This window comes from Cyprinodon tularosa, unplaced genomic scaffold (genome assembly GCF_016077235.1).
Source record: "Cyprinodon tularosa strain WSP-4 unplaced genomic scaffold, ASM1607723v1 ctg561, whole genome shotgun sequence".
Classification (NCBI taxonomy): Eukaryota; Metazoa; Chordata; class Actinopteri; order Cyprinodontiformes; family Cyprinodontidae; genus Cyprinodon; species Cyprinodon tularosa.
Window position 1 is genome coordinate 488,219 of NW_024039298.1, and position 11,367 is coordinate 499,585.

The window sequence follows — 11,367 nt, forward strand, 5'->3', positions numbered from 1 at the left end:
AGTCTTCTAGCTTAATGTAAGTTTTTTAATCATTGAGAGACTTAGGAGAGTTCATTGTGCATTCTCACAGCTTTCCTGTGTCTCCCATAGTGGCAAACAAACAAGAACTGGAAAGCAGAGCTCTAGACTCATACATGGGAACAAAACCCAGTCACTGGTTCAGATACGTAAATGACACATAGGTCAAAATAAAGATCATGGATATAAGCACATTCACAGTCCACATCAATGCAGTGAACAGAAGCATCAAGTTCACCCCGGAAGATGAACTTGATGAAAGATTACAGCCTTGATTGACATTCCACTTTACATCATGGAAGACAGGAAGAAGAGGCCTGCTGTGAGGTAAGAAAACGTAAGAAGGAACATTGTCATTCACACTTCAAAACCAGCAACACTCTGAGAAAAAAGACTGACCGACTATGTGGTTTATGCCTTTCAGTGTAGTGACAGAGCACAGACCTGTACACTGGGGAGAACAAGCAACCGCTACACAGGTACATAGCTCAAAACAGGAGTGCTGCCTCCTCAGGTCATGACTCAGCCGTTTACCTACTCATGAAGGCCAAAGGACACTCATTGAGGACAACAATGTCCATATTCTGGCCAAGGAAGACAGGTGGTTTGAAAGAGGGGTTGAGGAAGCCATCTTTTTTAACCTGGAAAAAAAAATCTCTCCACAACAGGAGGTGCTCTTAGACATAACCTGTCGCCAATTTACAGAGCACGTTCAGGAACAATACCTACAAGATTCACCCCTCATGTGGCCTCATCTGACTCACAATTCAAGGAGGCATGTGACTGACATCACTTTGACAAGAGGGGGGAATCAAGGCCACATTTTGTTTTCCCCTAACTCTTTGTTCCACCTACAGTATATTAATCTCAGTAGTCCCCATCATCCCTTAGAACTGAAGCCTCTTGGATGAAGGGCGAAGAGTCATCTAAAAAACTTCAAGTCCACTTACCTAAACTGAACTTTTCAATCTTGACCTAAATGACTGAGAATCTTCACAGAGACACACAGAGACATACATTCATGGTTCAGTTGTTTCTGATCAATAACGTTAATGTGTGTCCCATTTTCCTCAGATGCTCCTAAAGACACCTCAGCATCCATCAGTCCATCAGGTTTGGTGTCAACAGGTAGCTGGGTGGAGCTGAGCTGCTCTAGCAGAGCCAAGCCTTCTGCCAGCTTCACCTGGTTCAGGCCCCGTCCACACGAAGACGAACCCTGGCCTAAACGCACAAATTTTTCACCAAACCAGCCTCTCATCCACACGAAGCCGGCGTTTCGGGGGTCTGTAAACGATCTTTTTTTTATTCAGCCTTCAGAGTGGGAAGATTTCGAAACGCCGTTTTCGCGTTTCCATCTTAAAGCCCTAACCGCATATTTTTTTTTTACACGCATGCGTCATAGCGTCGCCTCTAAACACGCATGCGCGACACATCACAACAACAATGGCGCCGTTGCTGCTAATGCTACTCACCCTGCTGTCAGGCTTACAACAGAATCTTCTTCTTCTGGAATATCTCCAGGAAGAACAGAGCAATATCGACGACATAGTTCAGCACCTGAATTTGACTTAACCACGAAAATGGACCCGCAGGGCAACCATGTATAAATATTAGTGCCATGCCCAACATTTCGTCGCTTATTTTTGCTTTGGCACCACAGCGCCACTTACAGGCCTTGCATACATTTTGCAGCGTTTTCATGCATTCGTGTGGACGCTCACATTTATTTTACGCAAACGTTTTGGAAAACATCAGCGTTTCGTGTTCGTTTTGACTTCGTGTGGACGGGGCCTCAGAAACAGCACAGAAGGAGCCATTAATGTATCTGTGGGGCAGGTTTACAGATTCAATGTTACTGAGGGAGAAGAGTATTATTGTGAGGTTACAAATGATCTGTGGAATGAGAGATCATCAGTGATCCATTTTAACATTGAAGGTAAAATAAATATACTTATCATTTTTTAATAGACTCTTAAAGTATTATTTTGTTTATAGAGCCTTTGTCATGGTTCTGCACTGTTTGGTTCTGTTTATGTTTTCTTTTTGGGTTTTCATTGGTTTAATTTCCATTTTGTGTCAGTTGTTGTTTTATGGTCGTATTTGAGTTCTTATGTATTTATTGCTTACCCTCTGTTTCCCCCTTGTGTCAGTCTTGTTCGCCTAGCTCCCTTCTACTGTAGATCATGTCCACACCTGCTCCCCATCAGTTGATTACTCAATTCTTTATTCTGTTTGGCATATATACTTCTTCTCCTCAGTTACTGTTTGCTGGATTCTCTTCATTCATTCCTCCCATGACCTACATGCTCCTCTTTCTTCTGGTTCCTGTGTTCAGTGATGTGTCATATTTGGATTTATGCTTCAATTGCCACCATCGGATATTAAATCAGCTACGAACCACCTCAGCTTCTGTCTCTGCATTTGGGTCCTCTAAAAACCTCCACACAACTTGTCACTCTTAAATTATCTTTATGTTGTTACTGTTCTCCTGGATTTAGCAAAATGATCTCCTCTCCCAGTCACAGTTGCAGTTGGACTCATTTTGTTCATCTGCCTTGTTTTCTCTTCCTAGTTTCAAAAGTTAAAAAATCAAACTCGATGTAGCTAATAATAGTGAGCTTATAATTAAACCTTTAGATGGACATCTGAACTAATTCTTTATATTTAGTTTGTCTTCGGCTGGTCCTTGTTCTGGTCCATCGTCTCTTGTCTGATTCGGCTCATTCTTGACTTTCTCAGTCCGAGTCTTTCTGTTTTCTCCTGAATAACAGCAGATATATTCAGACAGATCTCAAATGTCTTGCAGGTGTTTTAGGGCCAAATGTCCAACTCCACATCAGACCCAGTTGAGAAAATGTTCTGAGAGCATCACTGAAATAAGTTTTCATCTACAGGCTGGAGGACAAGGAGGACCTCTGATACATAGTTAAAGGATCTCATTTTTTCCCCCCATCAATCCAATGAAGTTTAAAGTCACAGCAGGAACGGGTGCCTTTCTGCAGCCATCAACAGGCCAGAAGAGAAGGCCCAGCTACAGCCTACAGGTCACCAGTTAATCACAGGACCAACCATTGTGTCATGGACAGGATTGTGTTATTTCTGCAGGTCTCTGGTAAATGTGCCAGGGGGGGGGGGGGGGGGGGGGGGGGGGGGGGGGTCACACTCTTGCATGTTCAGAGCTAAAATCTTCATCAAGTAAACAAGATTTCATGAATCACAGTTTGAATGACATTAAAACAATGCTTCGAGATAGTTCCTTTCCCTGTTGATAAGCTTTAGCCTAATTTAAAACGTTTACTTGTTGTTTACTGATATGTTTCAGCCTTTTAAAAACTAAGCTCAATTGGCAGCATCTATACTTTAGAGGTTGTGTCATGTTTCCTTAAACCTCAGAGGAAGTTTTAAAATAATAAAAAGAAGTTTGTTTGTTGTGTTCTGACTTCTCTTAGAGATGGTAACAAACCACCAGAGCTGTTTCTTATTCAGACTAGAAGCATGTTTACCATCTTTGTATGTGAATATCTGTTTTATATAAAAAAAAAACCTATATTTGTTTGAAAGGGATTTAAAAAAACAGAAATTATAAATCAGGTGCAAAATATGATTTTCTTCTGTGTTTCAAATAATATCTGTCAAACAATTATGTTGTAGTTGTTAAAATTGTTTCTATCTTTGGAGCCATAATAGTTTAGGTGTCTCTCTTTCACAGTGCAAAATCTGGACATTTAATGGTTTTTATTTTGATTGAACAATTATTTTCTTTTTTGCAAGGTATTTGTTTTGTGGAGCCCAAATACCGAACCCCGAACACACATCAGGACGATATATGCCAGAGTGTGTGAGTAATGCTCTGCACTAATGTTCTGCTCTGTGTTTAGTGTGACTCAGCCTGAGATGCATTCACACCTCACTAGAGATGAGGTCATGATGAGCATTTTTGGTATTTAGAACAGAAATGTGGAAGGACAGATGATGGTAGATTTTGCAAAGAGGATGTGAATACATCTAGTGAATACTTTTCTTCAGTAGAAGTAGGACCAGAATGAGTTACAAGAACTGAGATAGAAGCACGTTGATGGATTACATCTTATGTATATGATATAAAATATTGCTCTGAACTTTCGTATCAATGTGCTTTTTTGCACAATGTTTTTTCTTTTTATTCTCCCACACTATTTACATTCTATCACTGCTGCACTTTATGGAATGGAAATGTTCATTTCACTGATAAGCTGCTTCTCATTTACCGTCTGAAAAATTTACAAAACAAAATTGTATTTTGTATACACTGTATACAAAATGGATCAATATTGGGGATGGATCAATCTTTAATGAGCTTTTGATGGAACAAAGCTTTGTCTGTGTTGTGCTTCTGCACGCAACATCACTACCTTACCCAGTCATTGACCATCTAACACAGTAGGTATTGACAGAAAGTTCATATTTTTAAATGTGAACATAAGAATAGAGCAGAATAGAGCAAAGAGCAAACTTCCTCTTTGCTCTATCGGCATGTGCACTTGGCTTATTGCTGTTTCACTTCACTCTATTTGCCTAATTTGTGCCATTAGCATCATTGACCATCAATTCACTCCTGAATGTATCTTTTAATTGGAAAAAAATATATAAATCATTTTAATCGCTGTGGTTAGTGTGTACTTACCTTAATCAAGAAAGCATTTCTGAGAGGGCATACAGTGAATTTGAATATGTCAGCTGACTCTGAACTGAATTTTCCACCAGGCTGGGTTTGATTTATATCAGACTGATTCTGTCACAGCATAAAGTAGTTTCTAAAGAGATCAAATCCAAAGAGCAGATTAAACAATAGAACATTTTCCTGGTGTAGTTGGAGCTTTCAGTGTTACACACGTTACAAGAATGAGCATCAAATTTAGTGAAATTAGATAGATTAGATTCAATACATGTTTGAGTTGATAAAACACAAAAATCTTATTTTAAATAAACTCTAAAACACAGTATTAACTCTTCATGATTTGCCATCTATGTACCAGAGTTTCATGAAGAAATGTTCAGATACGAACTGATAGCTGCACAAAGTGCAGAAAAAAAGCTGAAGTGAAAAGAAGAAGCTGAGTTATTTCTATGGTAAAAAACAGCGCTGAGTTTTAAACGAAAAATGGCAGCTGGGTGTATTTTCGATGTATTGCTAGTTTTTTACTGTTTTTTGTGATCAAACTCATTGATTCTTATAACTAAATGTAAATAAGAAACTATCACTTAGATAACTTTTTGTTTGAGCACTCTATTAGATGACTTCATTTGTCAAATCAGAAGAAGAGGATGGAGACTCCTTTAAGTAACACATCTGGTCATAAAGAAGGTGGCTGTTTAATCTGCTGCTGATCGGCTGATCTAAATAGATCAACTGGTTCTAAACCTAAACTGTTTTTGACTAAACTGCAGATATTTTTGGTAAGTTTACATTTCTAACTAATCATTTAACCAAGTATTCTCTTTAGTAAATACGTTTTAATGTCTACAGTACCTTCAAAGCTGCTTTGCTATAAGATGAACCTCTATATTCAGACGTAGCATTTAAAGTCAGCAAATTTTTTTTTTTTCTTGTTTGACCAATGAAGAAGAATCATCTGAATCTGATGGCAGCTCTTTCTGAGAACCTGCTGACAGTCAACATGTTACTGAGTGTCTTCTTTCCAGGTGAGCTGTTTGTTCACTTCATTTCATTAGAGACCTCAAGTGAATCATTTCTAGTCTGAAATGTTAGATCCTGATGTTATTTAAAGGATCCACAATAAGCTGCAGCTGAACTGGAGTTTGTGGATCATAAAGATTCTCTGCAGGCAGATTTTGCTCCACATCATCTTCATCATTTGTCTGTTTTTACAGCTACTTTGGCTGATTGTGGTGGTATAAAACCAGCCCTCAGAATCACTACACCAAAGAAGATTGAAGCTCTGAGTGGATCTTGTTTGGAAATCCCATGTATCTATGATACAGAGGATACCAGCTATAACAGCAGCAGAACTATCTATGGAGTTTGGATGAAAGGTGGTGTCAGTTATGGCTCTGATCAAAAGGGAGTTATTTTCAATAGCAGTGGTTCAGTTAACACCTATTCACTGAATATTACTGGAAACCTGAGAGAGAAAAACTGCACCACTCTGTTTCCTGATGTAAAGACCAGTTATACAGACAAATACTTCTTCAGGATTGAGAACGAGCCGTTCAAATCAACAGCTTGTGATGATCCTCTCAGTATAACAGTTAAAGGTAAGAGAGCTTCAATATTTAAGTATGATGTTAATGTTTAGTAAAATTAAGTAATTTACTGTTTTTGTTCTAAATTTATTTATGTATTTCGGTTTGGAATAATATTTTTTCTTTGCTTGTGCTGTGTATCTTACAGTAGCTGTAATAGTAGAAACATTAGCTGGTTTCCATGTTTTAAAAATTAAAACTTTATCTATTAATGATCACATCATACACAGTCAATTCGGAATTTAATTATTATAATGCTGTTTAATAATTGATAGAATGGAATTATGGTTTTGGCTTTTTGCATCACAGCATTTTGTGATGAAGGTATGGAAAAGTGCTAAATAACTAGTTTTGCGTAGTTTAAGTCAACATTAAAGAAATTGGATAAAACAAATATTTTCTTTCCTAATCTTCTGCTTTCTGTACTACACTAAGCATTATTCCGTGAGAATGACAGACTTTACAAATTAAGATAATGAGTTGAATATTTGTTTTTTTTTTATTAATGCTTCATAAATGATAAATGATTCTAAATAATTCATATGTTCTTAATATTTATTTTTGTGAAATGTGTGTCTGATTTAAACCTCCAAAAACATGGAGCACTGCATCCAGAATCTGCTTTATTAAAGATCCTTGCATAGATCTGCTGACACATATAAAAAAAACTGATATATTTTTCTTTGTTTTTTTTAATGTCTAATTTGAAACCCCAGATTCTCCTTGGAGTCCCAGCATTAATATCCCTGTTGGTGATCTGAAGGAGCATCAGTCTGTCACTATAAGCTGCTCAGCTGTGACTCCCTGTCCACACTCACCTCCTGAACTCACCTGGAATCTCCAACAAGACTCTGAGAGACAAACAGAGAAAAACGCAGATGGAACCTTTACAACTAAAATCCAGGAGACCATCACTCTGTCAGACACACATGATGGATACAACATCAGCTGTTCTGCCAGATATCCTGTGAATGGAGGAAGCAAGACAGCAGAGACAGAAGTGACTCTCAGTGTTTCATGTTAGTGATCCTGTCAGCACGTCATGGTTCAGCTGTTTCTGATCAATAAAGTTCATGTGTGTCCCATTTTCCTCAGATGCTCCTAAAGACACCTCAGCATCCATCAGTTTATCAGGTTTGGTGTCAGCAGGTAGCTGGGTGGAGCTGAGCTGCTCCAGCAGAGCCAAGCCTCCTGCCAGCTTCACCTGGTTCAGGAACAGCAAACATGGAGCCATTAATGTATCTGTGGGGCAGGTTTACAGCTTCGCTGTTACTGAGGGAGGAGAGTATTACTGTGAGGCTACAAATGATCTGGGGAATCAGAGATCAGCAGTGATTCTACTTAATACTGAAGGTACATTGTAACTCTTGGTTTTTAATGAAACCACATTTATAGGCACAGAAAATTTAAAAAATCTAATCCAAGGGCCTTTCCTGTTAAATTTTGAAAAACAGTTCAAAGGTTGAGTTGTTTAATCATTCAAATGTAAAATATTTTAAGCTAAAAAATATTACAAGTGAGTCTCAGTTTTTCTCTCAATGTTTCATTTTTATTCTTTGCATAAAAAAATCCTACATCTATTAAGCATTTCTTTTATCCGGTGCCAGGAGTCAGTCTCTGTGTTATATTGAAGATCCTGGGGATCATAATGCTCTGCAGTGCAGTCTGCATCTTTCAGAGGTGAGACAAATTTTTCTATGAGCTGATTCTATGAGCCGCAGACCTGCTGGTCTCTGCTACATGTTTGTTCACGTTATTTTTATTCTTTCAGCTGGTTTAGATTATCCAACAAACAAGCGAAGAAGGTAAGCATGTTTATATTTAATGTGTAAAATTTATTTAAAATGCTTGAAACAGAAATTGGAGACTTATATTTCAATTTTATTCATACATTTAAGGTTACACTGTTGGTTAAAGCCACATTTTCATCATTAGCAAAGAGAATAATAATGCTTGATTTCCTTGAAGCAATAATTTTAATGTATGGATGTTAAACCTGATATCTGACTTGAAGAGAAGCTAAAAATTATGCTGCTGTAAAGTGGGCTGAGTAAGGAAAAAAATGTCCTTCAGAAACTTTCTAAATTTTAACCGTCAGTCAGAGGAGCAACATCAACATATTTCTTGATTGTTTAATGTCCACAGGAGCTGATTCACTGCTGCTGTTTGAAAGATAATGTTTAAATCTTTATTGAGGAGATTGAGAGAAATACAAGAGAGACTAAAGAGAATTTAGTCTGACAAAAAATTTTTATTGTCTAAATTCCACAGGACACAGATGAAGCAGATGATGTCAACAGAGTGATGGAGGTTCAGGCATAATGAACCTCAATGGGATAAGGAGGAAGCCTATTCCAGAGTCAAAGGGTCTCCGTTCTTCATCCATCAATCCAATGAAACTTCAAGGTTACAGCAGGAACTGGTGTCTTCCTGCAGCCGTCATCAGGCCAGAAGAGGAGGCCCACCTGGACAGCTCACCAGTTCATCACAGGACCAACCATTGGGACATGAAGTCATTAATTATTGCTTTATGTTTTACTGTGCATGTATTAGAATATAAAATGTAATACTTAAGTGGATCATATTGCTGTAAATAATGCTTGATGAGCAGAACTGGAAGAATTTTGTTAATGTTAGTGTAAATGTGATATTACAGAAGCGTATGATAGTTTACAATGATATTGGAAATTTGTTTTGTCCAGGATAAAATCAATTCCATTTTTTTCCAAATAAAATTGTAATAATATTCAAATAAATTTGAACAAAGAATTTATTGTAAAATACTTTATGTGAAAAAAGGGTAAAAATGACTTAGTGTCATTTTGTATACTCAGAGTGTATACAAAACTAAATTACGTTATGTACAGCTTTGATAACATTTCCATTCCATAAAGTGAAGGATTGATCAAATGTAAACAGTGTGGGAGAAAAGACATGTTGTTTAATGTGTTGACATGACACAACTGGGTTTTCTTTCTCCGCTCGGCATAGATATTAAATAATTCTGATCGGAAACCCGTTCCAGAACTGTAAATGGACCAGTGAATTTCGCCTGAAAAGGAGAAGTCATAATTGGACACAAAGCGAACACTTGATCACCCGGCAGAAATGTGCAAACCTCAGCACCCCGATCAAACAGGCTTTTCATTTTTTTCTGCACCACAGTCAACTTCTCTTTAACAAGTTCCCGTGCCCAATACAAACGTCTTCTAAAACCATTAACATAATCCACCAAGTTTTTGGGTGGAACAGGCTCCTTCAGCCCGTCCGCCACCACAGCCAACGGACCCTTAACGGTGTGTGCAAAAACCAGTTCATTTGGACTAAACCCGGTGCTTTCCTGGGTTACCTCCCTGGCGGCGAACATCAGCCAAGGCAATCCGTCCTCCCAGTCACCTGCCAGTTCTGTACAGTAAGCGCGCAGGAGAGACTTCAGAGTCTGGTGGAAACGCTCTAACGCCCCCTGACTCTCTGGATGATATGCTGTTGCTTTATTGTGTCGCACCCCAGTGGCGGCCGGCCCATAGGGGGCGCTGGGGCACCGCCCTCCCTGATAAGAAGAGAGAAACGTAAAATATATTTTTAGAAATTAACTCATAAATGTCAGTTTTACTCTCTAGAGTGTGTACCTATAAGCAAAACAAATTATATAAACTACATTTCCCTATCTACTGTCATGCATTTGTGGATTTCCACAGACGGACTCCCAGTCTCTGTCTTGGGGCTGTGATCAGACAGTCCCACATTTGCAGAGAATCTGTCAATCATGTACTATTGCTAGGTGAATTTAATGGCCACTTAATATTTCAGTGGGGTTAGCCGTGTGTGTGTGTGTGTGTGTGGGGGGGGGGGTTGTGTGTGTGTGTACGTGTTTATGCTACGGGGACTTGTCATCTTCAGTCTGGCTGCGTCTTTGCTGGGTTCAAACCCAGTTTGGTGTAATTGAATAAGTCAATGAATCTGTGTAAAAGAATTAAGTTGTAAAAATTATTTGTTTTTGTACATCAATTGTTTGTGGAGGTAATATATGGACAAAACTGATTTATGAGAAGAAATCAGAAATAAGAGAGCCTGAGGTGAGGGGCTTAAACTATTTAATGAGGGCTGTGGGAAGAAAAGCTGCCATTTTTGTTTTCTGTTTCTTTGTTACATTGCTGGTAACTGGAGGGAGGCTGAGGCCCGGAGTATCTTGTACATGTTCAGTTTCTTTTGCACCCTGTTTTGAGTTTTTGAGCACAATAAATCACCAACACCGGTAAACTGACTGAGCCTGGATTCTTGGAGGCCAAAGAACCCCGTCACAGTGACCCAAATCATCACTGTTACTGTTATTATCACTGCATGAAAAGTGAGATTTACGTCCCCGTAAACCCCCGTAAACTCCCACAGATCTGCCTGATTTTCGTCAGTTTCCGACAATTTGCAACCCGTGCTTGTCCGCGTTTGTCGTGCCACAAATTGTCGGAAACGGACCGTGACGTAGGTGGAGAGCGATCAGCTGTACTAATGGCCCTAATTAGCATATGAATGCAGCAAACCCGCGCGGCTGGCCAGGTCTGGCTTGAATAACCTTCTCAGTATTGGCTGAAACCACTATTCTCAAACAAATGAAATCGCTCGTGATTGGCAGCAAAACCACACGTGGCCACGCCAGGCTTTAATTTTCTTACTGAGTATTGGACGGAACCACTTCTTTTTAAACAAGTGAAGTCGCTCGTGATTGGTTGGCATATATATATATTTATTCATTCATATATATATATATATATATATTCATATATTTATTCATTCATATATTTATTCATTCATATGCTGTGTATTTATGTTATCCTACACTACTACACAATTATTATGCTACCATCAAGGACATGAATGAATTTATACAGGAAATTAAGATTTGCCAGGAAGCTGTTTATGCAAAGAAAGAGCTTTATTAAAACACACACAACTATATACAACGCGTATCCAAACACATGCGTATCTAAAAATTACAACTCCGTGAACGGTCCGTTTGCTTCCTCGGGGTTGGAGGTAACAGGCAGCATTCCCTCCGAGGCAGGTCCGATGTGCAGACGCCTACTGTGCGTGGCCTTGTACTTCGACATC

At 38.7% G+C, this 11,367-nt stretch overlaps 1 protein-coding gene across 1 annotated transcript in view; it reads left to right on the forward strand.

The window, feature by feature from the left end:
• LOC119796930 (sialic acid-binding Ig-like lectin 14) overlaps positions 1-9,022 on the forward strand; it is a 32,903-nt gene extending 23,881 nt beyond the window's left edge. The window contains exons 6-11 of the mRNA XM_038305708.1: positions 1,855-1,954; positions 6,978-7,280; positions 7,357-7,614; positions 7,863-7,941; positions 8,033-8,066; positions 8,533-9,022. Coding sequence (XP_038161636.1) covers positions 1,855-1,954; positions 6,978-7,280; positions 7,357-7,614; positions 7,863-7,941; positions 8,033-8,066; positions 8,533-8,583 — 825 coding nt within the window. The 3' untranslated portion in view covers positions 8,584-9,022. The remainder of the gene's footprint in view (positions 1-1,854; positions 1,955-6,977; positions 7,281-7,356; positions 7,615-7,862; positions 7,942-8,032; positions 8,067-8,532) is intronic.
• The last annotated feature ends 2,345 nt before the right edge of the window (positions 9,023-11,367 follow it).